This window comes from Euprymna scolopes, chromosome 25 (assembly GCF_053919585.1).
Source record: "Euprymna scolopes isolate OS-2025 chromosome 25, ASM5391958v1, whole genome shotgun sequence".
Classification (NCBI taxonomy): Eukaryota; Metazoa; Mollusca; class Cephalopoda; order Sepiida; family Sepiolidae; genus Euprymna; species Euprymna scolopes.
In genome coordinates, this window is record NC_136506.1 from 59,796,566 (window position 1) to 59,821,977 (window position 25,412).

The 25,412-nt window shown below is 34.2% G+C and overlaps 1 protein-coding gene across 1 annotated transcript in view; it reads left to right on the top strand.

Annotated features, from left to right (window-relative positions):
- LOC145247371 (ubiquitin-conjugating enzyme E2 E1-like) overlaps positions 1 to 20,711 on the top strand; it is a 40,257-nt gene extending 19,546 nt beyond the window's left edge. The window contains exon 5 of the mRNA XM_080109051.1: positions 19,863 to 20,711. Coding sequence (XP_079965177.1) covers positions 19,863 to 20,114 — 252 coding nt within the window. The 3' untranslated portion in view covers positions 20,115 to 20,711. The remainder of the gene's footprint in view (positions 1 to 19,862) is intronic.
- The last annotated feature ends 4,701 nt before the right edge of the window (positions 20,712 to 25,412 follow it).

Sequence of the window (25,412 nt, forward strand, 5' to 3'; positions counted from 1 at the left end):
TTTCCAACGAGCCTTGATTTGTTAAATTCTAATCAAAAGTGGCCATGATTTAGAATTTATAAAATTGTCAAAAAAGGTGGTATATCTAATACTCGTAGCTAAATTGACTATTGAAAAAGCTCATATCTTTTGTTCTATAGGATGAAACTACATGAAAATTTGCAGGCTTTAGAAGACTTTAATACTCTTCTATGATTAAAATTTTATGACAATTAGTAAAAATGAACCTATATTTTCAAACCAGTATAATATGCCCAAATTTGCCTAGATTTGTTTATATAGTGTCATGGTAAGTCAGCTTTAATTTTGCTGCTTTGGAATGAATTTTGCTTAGGGTTTTTTTTTTGTTTGGTTGTCTCCCCATGTGGCCTTGCCAAGCCACTAATATATATATATATATATATATATATATATATATTACACGTCATTTATTTGTAACTGGGCACCAGAGCATAATCCACATGCTGGTGGGTCATCAATGCCGGAGTCAGCAGGGCCTAAACTTCTCTAAAAGTGCCTGTCAGGGTTATCTCATCCTTAGCCTTTGGTTCAAAAACCTTATCCCACAGGGCAGTGAGGATCCAGTTTTCTGGTGCTGAACACTTGCCATTTATCAGAGCCCCATTATCGTAGCAGAACTCGCTATATATAACGCTAGAGTTTCTGTGTGCTTTTAATACATGCTCACAATAATCCTTGAGTAACTTAAGTCCTAATCATGGGTAAATGACATTATGGAGGTAGAAGGGGTTCCTACAAGCCGTGGTCAAGGCAATTCTTCTAGGAGAGGGCAACTCTTATGAAAAATCTGTGGCCAAAGCAATTACCGATCATTTTGCAATGGCTTGTCACTGGGTTATTGTTGTGGAGGCTCAGAGAATGGCACTCGTGCCTTATAAGCGCTTGTCACTTTAATACAATGATGTACAGATGTCACTTGGGATCTCTCTTTGTTTTTATCTTTTTATATCTTATCTTTTTTTGTGTCTCTTTTTTCATATTGCAAGTCCTATGGAGATGGAGGAGTGGCAATGTGTACAGACGTGACTAGTAAGAGGTACATAGTCACAAATCTGCACAGAGGTGACAGGAACCCTATCTTAACATCATTGTTGTGCCCTCACATGACAGAGGTCAACTCCGGTGGGGGTTCCTGGGACTGAGTAGCCCTATTTAGGAAGAGCACTGCTCACTCAGTCTTGTGGAAGTGTCAGAAAAGATGCATCATACTGTGACTGGTTAGTCTCCTGCGGCTAACGGTGGTTCATGTAAGCCGGAAGAAAACAAAAAATTTCTTTCAAAAGGAGTAAAACTCAACTTATGCTGTTGGAAGGTATATACACCCACTTAGTAAAGGGTCATCCAATCGTCTAGAGCACAGGATAGTGCTTGTCATTGCAGAACTATGGAGACTTAATATAGATATTGCTGCTCTATCAGAAACCTGTCTCTCTGGAGAAGATCAAATGACAGATATCATCAGGCTTCACTCTCTTCTGGATTGGTAAACTGGAAAGTGTCCACAGAGATGGAGGCGGTTTTGCCATTGTTTTAACCAAAGACAAAACGCCTTTGGTTGATACTATCTCTAGTTGATACGATCTCTGGTTAATCTTAGAGAAAGTAGAGTGTTCTCCAACCTTTGTTAGAATATTCAAGGAACTGCGCAAGGACATGAAAACTTGAGTCTTTTTTAATGGAAAATTATCTGATGAAATCCCAGTTGACAATGGTGTCCAACAAGGTGATATTCCTAGTCTAAGAAAATGTTAAAGGTAAATGGGCTGGGAAACAGCAAAAAAAAATAAAATAAACAAGAGTTCTGCTAGAATTTGTCACTGTCAACTTTCTCTCAACTTCCAGCGCACGTTCTCCCCATCACCTCAGCCAACAGGCATTTTATTAAAAAATTGACTCCATTCCCTTTGCATATGTGTGCAGTGGGCGGTTTGATCTCATGTGATTCCACGAGACTATATATATTCACGGCCGCTATCTTTAATCTCTCTCTCTCAGATCCCACCTGAAGGTAAGTTGTATAGCCACATAATGCACACACATGTGGATGCTTTCTTCTTTGCTTATTACATTCAACTCTACAGAAGGTAAAGTACAATTATATCTGATTCAATTTTGGCCTTCAATTTTGAGATGTGAAAAGTGAACATTGAGCTCTTTACACGTTGTAGTTCTTAAATAATACCCTCAAGAAAATGCAATAATTTTATGTAGTATTTTTCACTTTGTTTATCATGGCAATGTAGATAAGCAAACGTACATGTTCAACAATTTAACTTTAATAGAAATGAAAGCTGCATGTTATCAACAATAGAGTTCTTTATACAATTGTTATTTCTTTGTAATTCTGTTAAATTCTTCGCTGGCAACTGACCACATTCGTCCATTTGAGGTGATTACCTCAAAGCTCCAGTCGAACACATACAGAGAAAAAACTTTTTCTACTTCTGACCTAGGCCATCAAAAGGCATTTACTTTTACCTTACACTTATCTAAAAATTTCACCTGTCCTTTTTCACTGCTTGTGGCACAAATCACTTGGCCTAAATAAAAGTCGTCATCATATACTGCCACAAACTGTCCTTATTTACTGAAGCTGTAATTTCTAAATTGTGCTTTCTCCATCTGTTTCACTGCTTCCTGATTCCTTGTCTGGCAGTGTTTCAAGGTCATTTATTAGGTCTGTGCCATTCAAAAATGCTTTCAAGTGGTTTGCTAGCGACTCTAAGGATCGGTCAAGTTTTAAATGTTCACATTTATTGCCAAGAACTATTCTCTGAAACCTTATTTCATCTTTCAGGGCGTCAAGTTTACTATTCCTGCTTCCTAGCACATGTAGAATCTGTGTGACATTCTATTTACTGAAACATGGCCCCCTGTCTCTTCACGCTTTCAATGATTTTTTTCTCTTGGTTAGTTTCCTTGCATTTTTCTCTTTTTCTCATTTTGTTTCCTCCAGTTGTTGCTAGAAAGTTGTTGCTGAAGTATCGCCTTCTGTAATGCCTGGTGTTTCATTCTCATTTCTTTGGATTTGGATCCACACAATCCCAGCAAGTTGTTCCTTTTCAGATTTACTATCAAGCCAAATTGAAGTCTTATTTTTCTTCAGCATATTGATGCTGCTATGCTGGTGTAAAGATGCATGCCCTCTCTTGAAAATGCTAAAATCCAAATCGCCAAAGCATTCTCCTATCAAATTGGTTATTTGGCTGTGTTGTATTTGCTGACATTTCTTTTCATCTTTAACTAGCAGAGCTACCCGGGGTTGCTCGGGACTGTGTAAAACAATGAGAAAAATGAAGTTACTTTTGAACATACCTGTTATTCTTAGGATAGGGAATTTTTTTATGTCTATGTATCACTGCTATCTCGAGCAAAAGAATATTTTTACCTACCCTAGGACGGGTATTACACATGTATGAAATATTTGTATGTATATGAAAGAAATTTACTTTCGCTAGAACGAGTAATGTACGACACATATTTAAAATAATTTTACTTACCCTCAGACGGGTATAATGTAAATATGCATCTGAAACATTTTAACTCTCGACAGGTATTGTACAACATATATCAAACAATTTCTCTTCCCACCAAGGCCACCATAATTTTAAGAAAAATGAAATCATTTTTAGAAGATGGATCATTAGGATTTCTAAATTAATGCATAAATACATTATCTTGGTTATTGATTAGGCAACCCTTGCTTCACTATAAATTTTAACATTACTGGATTTCTTTCTTTCTTCACTATCGGCACTATAATTTTAAGAAAATGTCTCAACAGGATTTTCAAATTAATGCATAAATACATTGATACAGCTAGTGATTAGACAACCCTTGCTTCATTATAAAATTCCATATTACTGTATTTCATTTTCTTTCCCCACTACCAACACCAATATTTTTTGGAAAAAAAAACGTCATTTTCAGAAAATTACTCAGCAGGTTTTACAAATAAATACACAAATACATTGAGAAGCTTAGTTATTAGGCAACCTTTGCTTCACTATAAAATTTCACATTACAGTGTTCTTTTCCTCCCGACAACCAACACCATCATTTTTAGTGAAATAACACCATTTCTTAAACATAACTCAACAGGGTCTTCTGCTAGTATATATTTCCACCTATTTCATTCAATCCCAAGCGACATAGTGTCTTCTGCTAGTATATATTTCCACCTGTCTCACACAATCCTGGGTGACGCCAGGTCTTCTGCTAGTATATATTTTCACCTATCTCACACAATCCTGGGTGACGCCTGGTCTTCTGCTACTGTATATTTCCACCCGTCTCATTCAATCCTGGGCGACGCCGGGTCTTCTGCTAGTATATATTCCACTGATTTCATTTTATCCTGGGTGACACTGGGCCTTCTGCTAGTATATATTTCTGTTATATAAAAAGGGACGGACCCCAATAATTAAATAGATAAGTTGGAAAATGATATTTGAAAAAGGATAGAATCGAACCCCATAAGCAAAGTTTGAAAAGATAATAGATATTCAATTTAGGAATGCAGCAATTGTTCGCAATTTGAAATGTGAGAGAATCACATTGTTGGCCACACCTCTGACGTCATAAAGGAGATTCTCAATATATTGAGATGGGTTCAAGTTGAAAATTAGTATTTTATTCTGTGTTATACTGTAACCTCATCCACAACCAGTCTTTTATTTAAAGTCTAAAAACATTGCCATTAAAGAGAGCTGATGTAATTTCTAGCGACATGAGTCAGCATTTTTCAATTTTTTTATTTTTTTTTTACATAGGCATCACCACTTATCAAGGGCAAGAGGCCACTCGAGGATAAGGGTTAAAGAGTGTACAGTAGAAAATGGGCAATATAGTAATCGTTAGTAAATGGAAATTCTGTAAATTTGTTAACAAGTGGAACGGCTAATCAAGAACTTGTTTACGTTAGACTCGAAGACAACCAGTGAGCAGGAAAACGGAAGACAATTCCACAGGCGTGCAGTTCTAAGAAAGAAGCTTTGTTCATGGAATCTACGTTTAAGTTTAGGCATAGATAATGAGTGGGGGGAAATTATTGATAGTGTTTTCAGCTAAAAAAGTTTTTCTTGTGAAAGTTCAACACTTTCTATGAAAATAACGATGCAGAGACAAACTCGCAACATCTCTTCTGTGAGATAGAGGTTGCAGGGAAGAGAAAAGGACATCTCCTACGAGGCTACGAAGTCTATTTTGAACTCTATCAAGGTAGGACAAGTCCTTTCTAGCAGCTCCTGCCCAGATGTGGCAACAGTATTCCATCCTTGGACGTACCTGGCTCTTATATAGATAGGGAATTGCATCAGCAGTGAGATATCTACTGGAGCGATAGAAGGATCCCACCATAATTATGTATAAAAATACATTAAATATGTATTAAATTACATAGGAATAACATTGATTTTTTTTTTTTCATAAAATTTAGCCCCCCCCCCCCCATTGCAAATAACCAGCCAGTTGACCCACTTAGAATTGATCCTTTTGAACAAATTTTGATTTTTTTTTTTTTTTTTTTTTTCTGAAAGTTTGATCTTTGTAACATTGTCATTGTTTGATGCGTCTGTCAAAAGTTTTTAGCACACACACACACACACACACACACACTTAAGACCTTTTATATAATAGATAGCGGGGGTGTCCGGCGTTGCCCGGGTGTTTTGGAGGTGTAAAAGAAAAAAAAAGTTTTGGTATCATCTCATCTTTATTTTTTCTCAGCTCTTCATCTTTTTGCTTCAAATGGTCATGAAACGACTTATCTTTTCTGTCAGTATGTTTCTCATGGTCTGGACTTTATCTTCTTTCATTTTTGGTCCCCCCCGACAAAAGGAGGGTGGACTTGTAAATTCACCCTTGTCCGTTCGTGTGTCCGCACTTTCTCAATAACTATGCCTTGGAATTTTTTGGAAATTTTTCACAAACATTAAACATGATATGAGTAAAAAAAAAAAGTAACAGAACGGATTTTCCAGGAAAAAAACAGGGGGGGGGGGGCTTTTGGGTTAAAATGGCTAAACTTGACATTTTTGTGCTTATTAAAAAAAAATTGATGCCTTGGATTTTTATAAAACTTTCTGAAAAATTGTAACTAATTGATTTCTATATAATTTTGTTTGTCTATACTTCACGATAACTCTTGGGTGTGCCCAGGGGCTTCTTTTAGGACTAATAAAAACACACCATTTTTGGGACTATTTTACCATATCTGTCCAAAATTTTCTGTGTATGTCTATTTAGCAGTTTTGCATGGTGCTGAACTCAAATTTAAATATGTTAAGGCCTTGGGAACTTTTGGGGTTAAATGTGTGTGTATGTGTGGGCAAATGATAGACTTAGTCTTTTTTTGCATGGTGCAGAACTCAAATTTACATATATGTTAAGGCCTAAAAGTGCTCCGTTTGTTCATTTTCACCAGGATTTGATATCCCCTGGGGGCTTTGGGGATTAAATGGGGGGGGGGAGAAATGCTGAACTCAGGCATTCAGGCATTTTTTTTTTTATGCCTCGTTCACTGTGCACTCACGGGAGAGCATGTATGCTTCACTTGTTTTTCTTAAATTACAATTAGTAACAAAAAATCTAGTTTGATCTCTGCTGATAAATCATTAAGAAGGTTCAATGTGTTAGCTGTTAATCCAGAAGTTATTTTTGGCATTTTTCAGCTAATTTAATAATCTGTTCATGTGACAATTGTTTGCAACTTGTGACTGAGAACAGTGACTGCACATAAAAATCACCTGTACTTTGTCCTTAACTGAGGAATAATCTACTTGCTTACCTCTTTTAGATTGAAACATTGACCATAGCTTATACTGATTGCATAAGAAAACTAATGTAGTTAAATTTCTTTGACCTCTCTGAAGTTTTTTTAACTTGTAGAATCTTCATTGATGCGAGTTTCAGTAACTGCGACTTCCCATCAAGTTACAATTTATCAATGAAAGGACGTCATTCCATTCACAACCTGCTTTACACACTTGCAGGATTCCATTTTAATATTGTATAAGTAAAAAATTTATCTGCTCCTGATAAGTGTCTGTAGTTATCTCTCCTGAAATGAGATATAATCACAGGATGATCTCCCCTTATAGCTGGATATATTAATGAAGACTGCCATTTGCTTTTTATGTGGATCTTAGCAAACAACTGAAAAGGGTCATTTTTCTACTTTACATGGTGCTATGAACAGGATCAACGTTGTAAAGTGTGTAAATTTGTAAACAATACAATGGATATTTAACGGACTCACTACCAAACATCATGAAGCAAAAAAGCGTTCATCTATTGAAGCTTCGGAAAGAAAATATTGAGTTAAGAAAAGGATGTTTCACAATCATCCCAACATGCCATGAATGAAAAAAAAAAACGAAATGACTCTTGATAAGAACTTTGAAGAATAGGCATTGTTTTTGGACATATGAGCCCGATACAAAGATGTATGCAGATTGGAAGACCCAGCTGTAATCCGAATGAACAACAGGAGACGTGTCGGGAAACACCTCTGGGCTTTATTTGTTCCAAATGGACTTGAAGGAGCTAGACTTATTGCCTCCCAATTTTTCACTTTGCTATCACAGAATAGCTCTTTGAAGAACATATAGGAATTGGCTCAATGTAGATGTCTGCACAGAATGTCTGTCGTCAGCGGAAACCAGATACCATCCTATTCAAATCAACAGACATGAACAGAAACAATGGCAATGTAACATTTTAAATCAAGCACGCTCAACACATATCCACATCAACCACTGCAAACAATGGAAGGTAAACCCTTAAGAGATAAGTTCATCCCAAGAGTAACAATGCTTCATGCACCAATACCTGTTCCTTATCACTGAAAGTAGGTGAAGCAGCAGATCACAGATGTTGCAATGGTAAGTGTACTTACTACTTGCTGTTCAAGGATGGTGGTCATGCTAAAAAGGATGGATCTCCAAGGCACATGGTAGACTTACAGAAGTTGAATGATGCCACTATGAAAGAAAGACATTATACCTCATCCCCATTCAATCAGGTTTCAACGAGAGCAATAGTGAAGAGAATTGGGAAAGGTATCCGAATGTTCAAAATGAAGAGTGACAGATCATAATAAAACTGGAATATTGTATTTACTATTTCAGAAACACTGCAGATGTGAGGATGAATTGAACATGAGTTGTGGAGATGATCACTGGAAGTTCATTTTACAAATGATGTAGAATCCCGATATGCACTAGTGAAAGGAGAAGCTTTAGTCCTGCTCTGCCAGATGTTCATACTTGGTCTACCAGATGTTTATACCTGGATGCCTGGATTTGTTAGTAACACTGGATCATCTGCCATTGATAAAAATATTCTCAAAATGGAAAATTAAAAAAAACAAAAAAAAAACACTGTTAAATTTCAAGGAAAGGACTCTGATGTACAGATTCCAGATAAAACACCATCCTGGAAAACTTAATTTAGCTCCTGCTTGTGCATCCCAGCAGATATTTCGCCAAAAAGCCATGAGCAAATAATCAACACTGCAGACAAAACCATCTTCATATTAATGTATGAAAGTGATCCTAAATTGAAAGCTATTTCATGGGGAAGGGTTGTGGCTACAGCAGCCACAGTTGAAGAATGCAGAAACTTAAATCTAATCCAAAATGGTTTCTCTCAGTCACACAACATCCTTCCATCCATAGCTCAAGTTTTGGGGGATATGCATAAAAAATTATATTGCCTGGAAGAAGTTATTAAAGGCAACAAAATCCTGACACTTCAACAACTTTGTGCAGATGTATTGGAATCCTTCGACTCAGCACATCAAAGTGGAAATAATGTGCTGGTGAATGCAAGACAGCAATTGTTTTGGCTGGGTTTGGATGCTAACATCAGACATCAAACCACATCCCAGTGCCACACTTGCTACATAATTGCACCATCTCAGCCCAGGGAGTATAGCTATCGTTCTTTTGTTGATAAACTCGTCAGAAGTCATAACAGCATCCCCCAAACATGTGGCTAGAAATCCAACAATCGTCAAAGGTCAGAATCCTACTTCATCTCAACTTGGGCTGCTTTTTATACAGCCCATCTTCCCCATTTGCATGTGTGTGGCGAGAATTTATTGTTTGACAAAGGAATATATAGAAGGGGTTATTTTAATTTCCTTAATCCATGGATTTTCAACAATGGCTCATATCATCAGAGGAAATGAAATGCAGTTAGCAAAATGTTCAGCTGCGAATGGACGCTATTTTGCTTTTCAGCACAATTATTAAAAATAGTTTTTTGAGTGGTTGTGGATAATTAATTATATGGAGAAAATTATATGAAAAGAGGAGTTGATACAACCTGGGTAGTCCATTATCGGAAGGAGTCCAATGTCATTCAGGGTTATAAATCCGGGTGGGCAGAAAATAGGCACATGGGAGAAAGTGATATTCCCATATAGCGAAAGCGTACTGCTCCTTCTTGATATTTCGAAAAGTATACCGGGCAACCTTATTCGTTGTTACGTTGATTGTGTGTTATTTGCTGTGGTCCAAATGCTTTCTCCGTGTTGATAAAGTATATCCGAAATTGGGTGGATATACCATTCCATTGTAATTATCACCATGAGTAATAGAATTTGAGCATTGAATTAAGTGTACAATGGACCTCGGAATCAATAGTGTAGTTATCAAAATACCAAAGATGGCAAAATAATCATGGTGATGAAATTCGGAAGAGCACGCTGGAACGGCTTGCTTGAGGTAAGAGTCCGAATATATGTCTCTATATGTTTTTTCAGAATTTAAAATTGAACCACGAAACTTATATATTGCTCTATTCTTAAATACTGAGCTTTTCCTTTTTGGCTAGGATCTCCTTGAAAGTATTTCTTCAAGTAATATCTATCAGGATTTTTCATCTGAATTCTATCAGTGTCTTATCTCGCGTGTGTGTGTGTATATATATATATATATATATATATATATATATATATATAATCCTTATTTTTTACAGTTAAAAAAATGAAATGTCATCAAATGATTTCAAAAGCATTTTCAATAAAAATCGGCAAAAAAGATTTTTCAATGACTAATTTTTTTAAGAGTTTATAATATTCTAAAAAAAAGATTTTCTTAAATTAAAACTTAAAAATTACATAATATATAATAAATAAATTCTATTTCCGACTATTTTCGCATCTTAGCTTGGCTGAAAAAAATTGAGGGGGGGGGGGGTTGTCACCCGGGGCAGACCGCATTCCCCCTCCCCCACCCCCTTAGCTACGCTAGTGGGTATGCGCCTTTGAACCCTCAGACTATTTTCGGCCATTTTACAGCTTTCGTTAAGGTACGCTTGAGTGCACACCAAGGCTATTCGTGTGCCATATGTGCGTGCACATGCGTATTAAAGTGACTTATCACATAGGCGTAGTAATCTTTCACAGACAATTTAAAATTAGATGGAAATGAATTTTTTAAAAATTGCGGATAATTTCAGAAAAGCAATTGTTTTTTTTTTTTGTTTTTTTTGTGGTGAATGTCGATAATACGCTACTGCAGGACTTGCCTTTAAAATCTTAATTTTCATAGAATTTCAGGTGTGTTAAACAAATATTGCATTCAAAATTGGCAAATAGTTTTTAAGATATGGAAGGAAGCATCAACACGTTTTTTTCTTTTTTTTTTTTCCTTCATTAGCTGAATATTTTAATAGAATGTAAATTTTTTTAAAGAAAAAAAATATTTGAAAATTGACTTACCGCAGTAGTAGGTGTGTCAGAAACTTTGTGAAAAATATTGAATAATTCCACCCCTGTCTTTCCAAGCTTATAACTACTCGAAAAATGTAATTCAGACTTTAATTTTTTTTTTTTTTTTCAATTAAAGGAGTAAGGACCAAGGTTTCATTTAAAAAAATAAATTAAAAAAAAAAAAAAACGTGGTTTTTTAAGAAAAAAAAAAAGGTTTTAAACTTCGGATTTACAGGTAAATTTCTAAAAAAAAAAAACCTTTTTTTTTTGTTTTAAATTTGAATATATTATTTATTGATCTTTTATCTTCAATTTGTGATATATAACACTTTGGTGAGTAAATTATTTACTTTTTAATAGGCATTTCAAAATGGGAGGGGGGCATGAATTTAAAAAAAAAACGTTTGTCTAAAATATTATATTCAGTTTATTGCATCAAATTTCACATTGATCCTGAAAATATTGTAAAAATAGAATTAATAGAAAAATTTTAATAGACTTTTAAAGTTTAAAAATTGAAAAATACTGAACTCGTAAAATTCAATTAATTTCATTACTGTTTTTTAAAAAATAGAAATATATTTCTATTACCTTTTATACAACTTTAATCGTTTATTTTGGAAGTATAATCCATAAAGAAAATAAACAACCCACTTTTAAAAGAGAAATTACGAGTTTTTTTATATTTTATTCGCAGTTTCGTGTTAGGGGTGTCAAAAATTCCTACAAAAATTCTGATACACCTACTGCAGTACTAGCTTAAATTAAATACAACGCTGTATTTAAGAGATAGCAAAATAATTGTTTTTTTTTTTTAATTTTCTGAAGACCTTAACCGCAAACCACCACTTAGCATGCATAGTTCTAATGTTATTGCAATGACATTCTTTTTGAAACTTCAAAAGAAGCCGACTACTGTTAAAGTTTTGCGAAATAATACCACGTGATCAATTTCATTATAGAGATATTTCTTTTTAAAGAAAAAAAAAGTATATTGTTCTATTACTGTTTAAATAATTTGACTTTGCTTGTTTTATTTTAAGAAAATATAAGTTGAAAAAGCATTTTTCATTCACTATTAGAAGAGTTGTCAGTAAAAAAAAAAAAAGTCACCAAAAAGGTAAGTGTTTTTAATTTTTAGTCGCAAACTGGAAAAATCACTTGCATTTGCGAGTGATTTACTCACAATGTAGAGCCCTGCCTTTGTTGACCTGCTCTGTCACTGCGCACCCTGCCGGTCCAAATCTCACGCCATTGCTGCTGACTGTGATGCCTCCAAGTCGGCATATTACATCCATTCCGACAATCGTTTGGATGCCAGGCACCAGTTGTGTGACGACGACCGCATGGACGCTCATCCAGTGATCCTTAATTTCAATCATGATAGTCTTCCTCCCTCGACACTTCGCTCGTGATCCATCGAATGCCACTACTTCGCCCTTCCCTTTCCAACCTCCGACCAGGCTTATGTTTATCATAGTAGTGGTACAGCCAATGTCGATCAAGGCTATGACTTCTTGTTCTTCCACAACACTCTCTCGCTTGGGTATTTGCTGCAAACGACCTATTATTCCCGAGACACTCCTCCTTTGCTAGTTTCCCAGACTCATGCAGTTCACTGTCATGTGACCACTTCAGTTACACCTGTGGCACACCATCTTTTCATGGAACTTCCTGCAGTCTCTCCGCAAGTGCGAGCCCCCACATTTGAAACATGCACCTCACGGTATCGGCTGACTTCTGCTCACATCCTTCCGCACTTTTGCCGCCATTCCTATGGACCTAGAAGGTTGGGTGCTCACTAATATTTTTGTAGTTGGGACCAGCTTGCTCACCTCCAAGGTCTTGACATCCAGGACGTATTGTAACCTCTTGGAAATCTCCTTTGGGAACCCAGTGACAAATGCCATCTTGGCCATGTGACTTGCTGCTTGTCTCTTAATTCCTGATAGCTTCACCAATCTTTTAATCTCATTAGCATACACGTTGATGGATTTCCCTCATCCACCTCTTCTCTTTTTAATCTAGTGAATGTCTCAAACGGCCCCTCAGCAAATGCCTGGATCAATCTGACTTTAATTGCATCAACATCATCTTGTTCTCGCTCATTCAGTTTCAAGTATAGGGCTAGTGCATCCCTCCTCCAGGAATAATCGTATCACTATGGCAACATCACTTATCTTTTGGAACTTCAGAAGTCTTTGTCTAACGCAAAGCAACAAAACATCTTGGTTAAAACGTCAAGCAAAGGTTCGCTAGTCACGAGTTGAGTAGTGTTCGTTGTTCACAATACGAGATACACGTAGATGTTCTCTATTCGCATGTCTTAAAACGCTTCTCCCACTCCTCCCAGCGACTCGCCGTTAATGTTTCAGGCACACCCAATTTGCATATACCACACGAGACTGCTCAAGATCTACGCGTGACCGGAGGCTTTAAAAGACAACAGCTGCCATCTTGGCCTCTTTTCTGTCTTTCTGCCGGGACAGATTCTTTCCCGTTTCTGAGGTAGGTCCTCTTTATGTCTATCACACTCCCTCCTAATCTCATGATCACAGAAATGGCAATGGGGTGCTGATCGCCGTCGCCGGGTGCTTCTCCGAAGGGGAACGATGCATGCCTCTTCTTCACTCAAGCTCTCGTCCACATACTGGGGGTTGAAGAATACTGCTTCTGCTGGGAGGCTACTGATATCAATCAGTCGCCTTCTGAGGAAGCTGCTGTGAACCAGGGCGATGTCTCACTGGTCCCTGACTTGGAGTCGGACTAGCTCCCGTTGTTCACGGGTAGCTGCGATTGTGTTGTCGGTTGTAAGTCCTTAATGCGACAGGGCACACCGTCGACACACACTGCTTGCTTGCCTTGCTTGCTGATCACTTGAGTGATGTATCCAAGTCCATACTGAGTCATACATTTGCCGCGCAGGTTCTTGATCCAGACAACATCCCCTTTTTCCAGCCTCCCTCCAGTTACTTTCGTCTCAGGTACTGGGTTCGTTTCTATGCTCTTCACCCTAACGTGATACCTGTACAATGTGTTGGCCAGCGCTGTAGAGAGTAATACAGCATCCTTTGGGGTCACGTTGTATAAATAAACTGCTTCAGGTACCGCACAGCCCGTTCTGGCGGCGATAGTTTTGACAGTCCTGTGGTTCTGCTCAATAATCCCATTCCCGCTCGGTACGTGGGCACATCAAAACCGCAGATGTACTCCCCAGCCATCAGCAAACTTTCTGAATGGTGAAAGCGGTGCCATTATCAGTTAGTATCTCCGTTGTCACGTTCAAGGAAGATGCTGTTTAGCTGATGGATGACTGCTGCCATATCTTGCCGGCGGAGCGGCAGCTATATCGCAAACTTAGATAGCCAGCAGTCAATGAGCGTTAGGTAATCCTATGTCTCACTGGTTGGAGTCAGTTCAATGATTTCTGTCATTTCAAATAAATTTGTGCAAATGCATTTTTCTTTTTTGCAGATAATGATGTCAATTGGTAATTGCACGTCAACAACATATGATTGTTATATAAATTCTAAAGTATAAAAACCTTGAAGCATCTAGTCCAGGTTTCTATATTATAGTTTATCGTACATATATGGAATATATATGTAAAATAAACTATAAGATATTAATTGTTCACACGGGGGAGGAAACTATTCCAAAAATGTTTACCTTTATCTGATATTCTTTGGGTTTTCTGATGTAGCTCTTCCCAAGGTTCCTATAGAAACCGGAAGTTATTAAATATGAGTTTTGTCACAAAGCCTCAACCTGTTTGTCTTGCAATAAGTGATCATTTTAACTGGTAACTCAGCAAAGTTTTATTTCTTAAGTGACACTTAGTCTATCAGCCACTTCCTCAGCCCCCTTTTTTTGCTGCATGCTAACTTTGGTAGTATTTCTCATCTCTTAACAAACCAGGTTTCAGGTGTAGCAAATAAAATTCAGTAATAGTATTGTTGGGTAATTTAAGTTTGTCCCATTTGAAAGGTTGAGCAAAATATATATTAACAACATGGACGATTTTTCTGAAGAGAATTACCTTTTCACTTCCTCTTTTGATGAAATCCGACTCTACTTCCATTGGCTTTTCATGCAGACTTATGGGTGAGTGGTTTAGCATAGTAATCATTTGTTTAATTGTGTATGCAAATTTTGCAGGGACAGTGTGTTGCAACTTGGTAGGTCATCACCTGAGTTTTCCTCGGGATCATGCCTTTCAATACACCATTGCAAATAAATGGGTTTATCTCTCCAGCTAATATGATTTCTAGATGCCAAAGCTTTAGGCTAATTGTATTCAATCAGTGATCCAACTTTACAGTTTTCGAATAAGTGAATATGATATACAATTCTAGTAAAGTAGAGGCATCTCTTAGCTGTTTGGGTTGAGATGCGTGTCGTTTTTACAAGAATGAAATTCTTGGAATAGGTATCTTTTCAATTCCATCCTCGTATCATCAAAGTCGGATTTCCATACTAGATTTTTTCTTTCTTTTTTAAGGTGGTCACACAAAAGTTGATTGGCCAGGACTGACACTCACTATCTTTTTTTTTAGCATTACTTAGACGTATCCCTCTTTTCTAAACATACAAAGCATAACTGGTTGTCCAAGCTAAAGTTCTTCTCAGACGTGTTCTTTCTGGCATTTTTTTTTTTTTTTTTTTTTTATGGTAGAAACATTCCTTTTAAATTGATTGCCTGCCATTAGCACATTGGTATCAATTTTCCTACCTTTAGACTTGACAATAATTTCTAGAGTCACTATAGGACATTTTATGTGTGGTGAGCATGTCATTTTTGCCCATTTCAAAATTTGCTAGTGTTAAGTCTGGATACAACCTTTGATTTGTTGTGAGTCTCTGTAGACATTCATGCTCATCTACATATGAGCCACTTCAGTAACTTTTCAGCTAATTTCTGATGCCTTTGGATGTCATTTAGAGGTAATGTCTTGAATACACAACAAACATGCAAACCCATAATTCTTTGCATGGATTTTTAGTCAGCAGCTTAGATTTACGCAGATTGTTTTAACTTCTGAATTTCCTTACCACTCTTCCAGCATATTCATAGCGCTTGTGATGAGACACTTTTTTGAGCTAGATACTGCTTGATGTAGTGGATCCATTCTTCTTCTGTTAAGATACATCTCTCCTTTTTCTTAAATCCACAAAGAAAATGATGCCATTCACTCAGATATTCTAGAATTCAAGAGTTTTAGCATTAGTGTTGGGACGATTCCTAAATTTTTTTCCGATTCCAGGAAAGTGTTGATTAATGATTCCGATACCAAGTACGATTTCAATTCCGATTCCCGTTGAATTGCTGTTTTGAAATATGCCATTATATAATGAAAGTTTTTGTGTAGCAAAAAAATTTGGTACAGCAAAGAAGTGGAAATACAATGAAGGAAATTTCGAAAACGATTTGATTTTTTTTGTAAAATTTCTTTCATTGAAGATAAAAGTCAAAACAAATATTTTAACCATGAATTAAACATGCACGATGAAATTAATAACAATCAATTAAAAAATATAAAGAAAAAGGGCAGATGTACACAAATGCTACCCCTGTAGCGAAATACGCATCGGCTCCGATGTTGTACGTTGTTCGACTGAGAGAGAAGTTATTATCTTTACAAGGAAAGAATTTTTGTGTGTGTGACCTAGTTTTTTTGTTTTTTTTAAATCTGCGCATGATTTTTGTTATGATTTTATCTTTCTTTTTGCCGGAGTTTATGTAACTATTAAACAGGAAAATTGATGAAAGTCAAAATGGAAAACAGATAAAATCATAACAAAAATCGTTGAAGCTTAGATAAGTGTGTCCGGCAGACGAGCCTCATTCTGACATTCAGAAAATTTAAGTTAACAACCGATGAAGCTACCAAAAAATAACCCTTTTGAATGAAAATGGATATAAACAATATTTTTAAAATTAATTTCTTAATTTTACTTAAAAACAAAATGTAAACATATATAAACAAAATATTTAAAAAAAATAATTTCTGAATTTTAAATAAAAATTAATTGTAAAGAATATTTTTTAAAATAATTATTGAAAAATATTGCTGGTTCTTTGGGATAATAGGGGCGCCTGAATCCTTCTTTCCAAAATGAAAAAAGCTTTAGTGATTTTACTATTTTAAAGCGCTTTTATTTATTTATTTTTTAAGTTTTAAACACAAGTAGTGGCTAGTTAACTTAGAACAACAAGTGCGCATGGCAGAAATTCTTCAGGGTTTAAATGTATTGTAATGCTTTTATGATGGTCGAAAAACGTTTTTCAGACACCTTATTACTTCCTGTTTACTTGCCTCCCCATGAGAGCAGAGTTAGACACAAAGTCGGTTTTTAATGTAGAGAAGCATTTATTATTAAAAAACGAAATGATGAAATATAAAAGCAAGTTAAGCTAAAAGTAAAAAAAAAAATTTTTTTTAATTAAAAAAAGAAAAAAATTCCAAGAAATTTCGAAACTCATTAAGATAAATAAAGATTACCTTTAAAGTAGTTAATAAAATTCTTGTACATCATATTAAATATGTTATGAAAAGTTTTATGACGTTTTTATCATAAATTTTTGAGAGCATTAATCTCACTTCAAACAAACAGTTCAACTTAAAAATATAAGAGAATTGTAATGAAAGAATCATAAATCTAAGGTATTTTTTTAACAATGCGATTCTGATTCCCCCCAAAATACACGATTCTTACGATTAACGATTTTGATTCCGATTAATCGTCCCACCACTACTTGGCATACAACTAAATCAGTGTGGCTAAAAAAAAAAAAAAAAACTTGTTGTAATCTGGTTTATGGTAATTGGAATAATTATAATACTGATACATTTATAACCAGTTGACAAAAAATTCAAAATCACAAAGGAAAAAAACTTGAAATACATTGAGTGCATGTCTGACCCTTTGTCTATCGCCACCAAGTTTGATATATTCAGTATGAGTGAAAATAAATTCATATTAATTTTTACCGATATATTAATAATACCAATATATTTATACTGAACTTATTTTCCTTTCATTTAATATTTCATTATAAGTTTTGAGGCGACTGATTGATTGCCTAAATGGAAAATAAATTCCCAATTGTAGTTATATTCAAGGTCTTACCTTGTTACATAATCAACCCAGAAAAAGCAATGTAGATGTTTGAATTCGTTTTTGATTCAGATAATGATGATGATGATTCTATTTGATTCATGCTAGTAGATATTTAGATGATTGTTGTCACAGCTTTTTTGCTTCCAGTAATTCATGTAGCATCAGTTTTTACCCTTGCATGTTCCATTCATGTTTTTTTTCCTAAACAGCTACAGTTGGTAACCTGTAATGCTCTAAAGATGAGATCTTGTTGACTGAGCAGCTGATAATCATAAAACTAAACAAAAACCAATTAGTTGCAATACTTCACTTTAATCCTTGAACTAAACAGATGGTTGAAAAAGTCTGATCCGATCCGATCATTTCAATCTCCATCATATGTAACCCAAACAAATATACCCATACATTTCTGACTTCCACTCTGAATATGACTGAAAGCATTGAATGAGGGTTAATCGATTTAAGATAGAAATTCTACATGGCTGCTATGCCCACGTGATCTGGTTTATTTGAATTGCGGAAACTATGAGTTGTTGTTTGAGGATCATTGAGTATTCCTTTTATGTTGTTATATCATGAAAGGTGAATAGGTTTCCTCCTTGCCATATCCTAATTTTGGATTTCGTAGTTGATGAAATGATTTTTTCCATTGAAAAAAAAAAATTTTTTTTTTTTTTTTCTTAATTTTATAAAATTTTACTTTTTTTAAAATAAAAGTAAGAAATGAAAAGATTAAAACAAAAATGTCTGCAACAATGTTTACAATTACACTGTACGACACTAAAAAAATGTACACAATCCCTGTAGCCATTTTTGTCTATGCACAATGGCATTGCAAATCCATTTCTTGTTTTTTGTCAAATTAGGTACATTTTTTTTTTTTTAACTTTTAATTTTTTTTCAAAATTGTCACTTTCAAGGATTTTGTGGAGAATATGAGAAGATGTAAGTGATGAATATGGCAGAAGATTTCGTTAAGATATTTCAATGAGGGAGAAATGTTTTAAATGAAAATGAAACCTTGGCATGTTGGCAGACTACTGCTAAAATATAAAAAAGAAAGTTAAGAGGACAAATGTTGTTTAAACTGACAAATTTGTGTTCTTTATTCATAAGCAATAATAATAAAATATGATTCATAGTACATGAAAATGGTGCCTGATCTAGAGAAATAGAGGTCAAATTTAGTATCAGGATATTTTTCTTATACTGAAACAGGTGTTATATGGCATGTACTTTTTTTTTAATCTGAAATTTGTTGCACAGTGTTCTTTTTGTGGTTTGTTTTAAATTTTAAGTCTTTTGCTTTTAATTTTTATGATTATTTATATATATTTTTTTAATTTCAATAAAGTAGTTTGTACAAGTTTACATTTACTGTTTTTTTTATTTTATTTTACTGACTTTCAGAGATGTTGAATAAAAAAATTTAATGAAACAAATACATTTCCTGCAGCATTTAATTTTTGTATGAAATGTTTTATTGCTAAACTATAAACAGATTTCCAATTTATTAGCTAATCTATTAAATATACTTATATAATAGGCCCTGTCGGTGGGGCATTAGAATACACCGACTGCCCCCCTGCAGATGGTAAAAGTCCCTCAATGGGGGTCCTGGATATGACCTTAAACTATATCCAGTGGTGAGGGCCCCAGCTTGTGGGCTTTGGGGAGTGTGGAGCCACCCTTTAATTACCATTGCTCCCAAGTCCACTCTGACCCAGAGTGGTAGTACCTGTTAGGGTTCCAACTATGGGTTAAATAGAAACCGACTTGAAAACAACAAATATATTCTATTAAAAAATTTTTCTTCAAAATCTTTGGATTCGGCATTAAATAACCCGTAAAGGGTTGATATGCCGTAAAACAAAAACAACCAACCAACTTATATAATATTTTTGTTCAAATATATCAAGCATATGCATATATAGTATTGTTTTTTGTGCTTTTTAACTTTAATTGCTCAATGAATTAAAACTTTGTTTTCATGTTTCAGGTCACTTTCCGTACTCGGATTTATCATTGTAATATCAACAGTCAGGGTGTAATTTGTTTGGACATTCTCAAGGACAATTGGAGCCCAGCGCTCACCATATCCAAAGTGCTTCTGTCAATTTGTTCACTGCTGACTGACTGCAATCCTCAAGATCCGTTGGTCGGCAGTATTGCAAGCCAATTTCTCCAGAACCGACCAGAACATGATAGGGTGGCCAGACTTTGGACAAAGCGATTTGCAACTGGTCTTTAATAATAGCTAATAGGCCGACCAGATATTTTTTCTGTTGCAGTCATCATCCAGGACACTCCTTCTAAAAGACAGTCCAGAAGGATCTTAAAAGTTCCACCTATGGTGGATATTTTTATTCATTGTGAAGTTCATCTCATACCACATAGTAGGCAATCCATTCTGTGACTGCAACGAAAGAAGGGAATGCTGGTTGTGGGACCTTTTTTTTTACAAAACCAAAAAAAAAAAAAAAAAAAAAAAAACCTCTACCTCTGCCCATCATGTGTCTGGTAACTGCGCTTGATATTGTTATTATTTGTGGTTTTCATTCGATGTAAGGATATGTTATAAAAGCTTAGCTGACCACCGCCAAACTTTTTCCCACCGCACAACACTGGCGACCGGACTCATTGCTGCAACAGCAATCTGGCAATTTTTTTTTTCTTTTAGAAAAATACTGAAGTAATGGAAGGTTTCAATTTCTCCTGAAATAAATCAATAAAACTTCAACTAAAAAGTAAGTTACATCAAATAGTAGTTGCAGTTGCAGGCACACACACGACCAATTTTCAGTTTCATTTAAAAAAATTTTTTATAAATAAAGCATTACCAAAGAAATGATTTGTATCAGTTATGAATTCCATTCCCGTTAAAAAAATTTAATAATTGTCTTATTATTTTAGCGTTAAAATATGTCTATTCACCAAAAATAAAATCCATTTTTGTTTGATATGATAATACTTGGGGAAGATACAACAGATGTTGTTTGTTCTGATATTTCTTCTAGCTGGTCTGCTAACCCACTGAAACATAACATGGCTTGTAAGATTCTTTCACTCGATAATAACCTTCATACAATTATGATGTTCTATAAAACGCCTTTCTGATTGTTAAGCTTTTCATATTAAGACAATATGAAAAACGAATTTTGCTTATTGAATTAACATTTCTTATTAAAAAATGACAAAAATATTAACAAATCCTTATATTTTTGTGGAGACAAGATAACATCACCACTAAATTCTTTGGAATTTGTTGGTGATATTATTTTATTGTTATATTGTTCTTAGTTGTATGTTTTTAAATTTGTTTAGCTTTTTAGTTATCTTGTGACATTTTTTAAATATAACCACAAGATGTACTAATATAAGTGGAAAAGACCACCTCCCCTCATTTCACTTAAAAAAAAAAAAAAAAAAAAAAAAAAAAAAGAAAACTCTTGTATTTTTTTTTTTTTTTTTTTTTTTTTAAGTGAAATACTATTTTGGATGCTGATGCCTTTTCTGCCATTTTATTTTGGTGTCTCAATTGTCATCCAGTTTCTTTTGAGAATTGTTTTTGCTTATAACTCTAGATACAAAATGTCGAGATTGTTTTATTTTACTTTTAGAAAAAATACTGAAGATGAAGAAAATGTATTAAACAAACGTAAGCATTTTTCTTAGTCTGATTTTGCATTTCTGCTGTGTCATTTGAGGACATAGTTTGTTGCTCACAAAAGATAATGTTATAAAAATGATACAAGGTGAAAATGTAATAATATTAGCTTGGTTTCATAATCCTTTAAATTTCTGAAATAGTGTTCCAAAATTAACTATATATTTTGAGCATAAAAATAAATGGTTGATTGTTGGAACAACCCAATCTTTTGGCACTAATGGAATGTCTGACCACAGATTGTATATGATGGTTTATATTTATAATCCCAACAATTTTTTTTAAGTTGTATTATGAAATAAACAATGAAAAGAAATTACAAAATTATGGTTGTTTTTTTTTTTTGTTTGTTTTTTTTTTTGTTTTTTTTAATGGAATTTGGATTTACTTGTGTTTTAAAAGAATTAATAAAAAATTTAAATGGATCATGAATAAGAACAGACTGGCAAGAACATTTTGTTAGCCAAATACTGCATTTGCTGAGAATGATAAATTATTTAATTAGTTTAATTTGATTATTATTTAGAATATCATAGTAAGGTTTCATTTTGTTTGTATTTTAAAATTTTTTTATGATTGTTCACTGTTGTTACCCAATGTTTAAACTTGCTATGAGTATTGTGGGGGGAGGGGATATAAAGCTATCTCTTCACAAGAAAAAAGTAAGATGCTGAGAATCTGACATGCCAACCAGAAAGAGCATTGAATTTCAAGATTTCACTCACTTCTTCAGTATTCTTAAATGCCTAAACATAGTCTGTAAGATTTTAAATGTAATCGACTTTTTAGCCATGGCAGTGCTCACTACTAGCTCAATTTGTGGCCTCCCCTTTACATTTTCTCTTGAAACTGCTTGAACTAGAATGTTCTTAAGAGAGAAGATTTTTAAAAGCATACTACACTATGACAGACAAGTTGTTTTGACAAAAAACAAAATGTTTTTTGTGGATGACTTGGTTTCAAAGGTGGACAAACAACTGAACATTTCTAAAGGAACCATGCACCATCATCATCATCTTTGTGGTAAACATTCTAAATGTAGAAAATTCCTCTTTCAAATGATCATTGACCCATTCCTTAATTGAAGTAATACATCATGATGTTGCTTCATTCTTTTTAATTACACCCATGTTTTCGTTGAGTCTTTATTTTTGTTGCACCAAAATTTTTTATTTTTTGTAAGAAAATAGTTGTACCATTAAAAACATAATTAAAAAAAAATGGATTTCTAATGAAATCAATTAAATGTTGAAATTCATTTCTCATGAATACTTTGTTTATACCTTAAAATTATAAATTAACTAGAATATCCATCAGCAAGATACAAAATCTTAGTATTGTATCTTTCTTCCAAAATTAAATATCCATCTGATTAAATATGGCAATTGATAAAATCAGACCAAATTTTCATTAAAAAAAAAACGGATTAAATTACAATTACTATAGAAAGAAAAAAAACATTTTTAAAAATACTAACTCCTTCAGGTTTTCGAAACACTATGGAGTAACACATTATCTCCAGTATTTTTTTTTTCTTTTGGTCTCTTGAACTTATTATTACATTATTCAAAATTTTCATTTTGGATTTAATTCTCACAAAGTTCAAGTGCATCTTATCAAACTGAAAATTGAGCCTTTAACTTTCAGTAGTGTCACTTAAATGTAATTATGACTTAGCACTTATATCCGTTGTGTCACAGGTCTTTGTAGACAATTATAAAATAAATTTTGGGAGTCTTAAATCTATTCTTGTTTTAGATGTGTAGTTAAACTACCTCTTTTCAATCTGGCTATTGGGTTGACCACATGGTTCTAGGCATTCAGACAAAAGTCAAAATGTTGACTTGTGTTTGGGATTTGAAATCCTGTGATTGGAAGAACAAATATCCTCCATACTGATGATTCCTAAAAAGGATGAAACACATGTAAATAAGAATTTTAAAAATATTTATTAGTATAAAGTAAAAGATGGTCACACTTTTAAAAGTAAAATTTAATTAAGAAATTTTTGAAAACTTTGAAGTGTCGAATATAATGATAAAATCATTTTTGTTTATTGCTTTTTTTGTAAGTCCTATGTTTCGCTAATACATAGCCTCATCAGGGTCGAAAGTCCGGTTCGTGAATTCTTTTTCATCATTTTGGTGTTATGGCGAAGAGATGAGAATTTACGTGTTAGTCCGGTGGTTTCAAATGAAGGAAAAGAAAAAGAAATTCACGAACCGGACTTTAACCCTGATGAGGCTATGTATTAGCGAAATATAGGACTTACAAAAAAAAAAAAAAAACAAAGCAATAAACAATGATTTTATCATTATATTTGACACTTCAAAGTTTTCAAAAATTTCTCAATTAAATTTTACTTTAAAAAAAGTGTCTTCAAAAAGTGTGTGACCATCTTTTACTTTAAATCCTGCTCGAAACTGGAGCACTACACACTTGAAACCACCGGACTAACACATAAATTCTTGCCTCTTCGCCATAACACCAAAATGAAGAAAAAGAAATTCACGAACCGGACTTTCGACCCTGATGAGGCTATGTATTAGCGAAATATAGGACTTACAAAAAAAAAAAAAAAAAAAAAAATTTTATCATTATATTCGACACTTCAGTTTTTAAAAATTTCTCAATTATATTAGTGTGTGTGTGTGTGTGTATATATATATATATATATATATATATATATTAATAGTGGCCTCTATTATTTTTTTATTAATGGTTCTCAGGTTATAGTCATACAACATGGCTTTTTCCATAAGCGGCTTGATTTGCACAATGTTTTCAGACTCCTGAATACTGTCTTCATGCCGTACTCTCTTGGATTAAATAAAGTGGTCTGTTTGAAATTCCATACAGGTTTCAATGAGATGCATCTGAAAAAGGTTAAGTTACATTAGCCGAAACAGTGATAATAATTTACCTTCATCTAAAAAATTCCAATATATTTTATTTTTGTTCCACTGATAAAAGGAGGGCGGACCTGTAAGTAAATTCACCTTTGTCCGTTCGTTTGTCCACACTTCTCAATAACTACGCTTTGGAAATTTTGCACAAACATTAAACATGACATGAGTAAAAAAAAAAAAGTAACAGAACGGATTTTCCGGGAAAACTCCGGTAATCCCCCCCCCACAGGGGTGCCTTTTGGGTTAAAAGGCTAAAATTGACACTTTTGTGCTTATTAAAAAAAAAAAAAGTGATGCCTTGGATTTTTATAAAACTTTCTGTAAAGTTGTAACTGATTTCTATATAATTTTGTTTGTCTATACTTTGTGATAACTCTTGGGTGTGCCCCAGGGGCTCTTTTAGGGCTAATACAAACATTCCATTTTTGGAACTATTTTACGATATTTGTCCGAAATTTTTTGTGTTTGTCTATTTAGCAGTTTTGCATGGTGCTGAACTCAAATTTAAATATGTTAAGGCCTTGGAGACTTTTGGGGTTAAATGCTTGTGTGTGTGGGGGGGGGGTAAATGATGGACTTAGTAATTTCCTTTTTTTGTATGGTGCAGAACTCAAATTTACATATGTTAAGATCTAAAACTGCACTGGAGACTTTTGAGGCTAAATTGGGGGGAGCGGTGCTGAACTTAGTCATTTTTTTATGCCTCATTCACTGTGCACTCATGAGGGACCATGCATGCTTCACTTATTATTTTTGCATCCCCTACTTTTTAACTATGCTGCTTCTTTTTTTACTTCTATTTATGTCCTTTGATAATGGTGGTGGCTGTTCAAATGTGAAGTTATCATAAAATTAACGCCCAGCATTCTACATGCCATATTATGCATGTAATTCTGTTTTTTTTTTTTTTTTTTTTTTTTGAAATCCTAATCTAATTATCACGATTCATGCCAAGCTTTGAACATTAGAATGT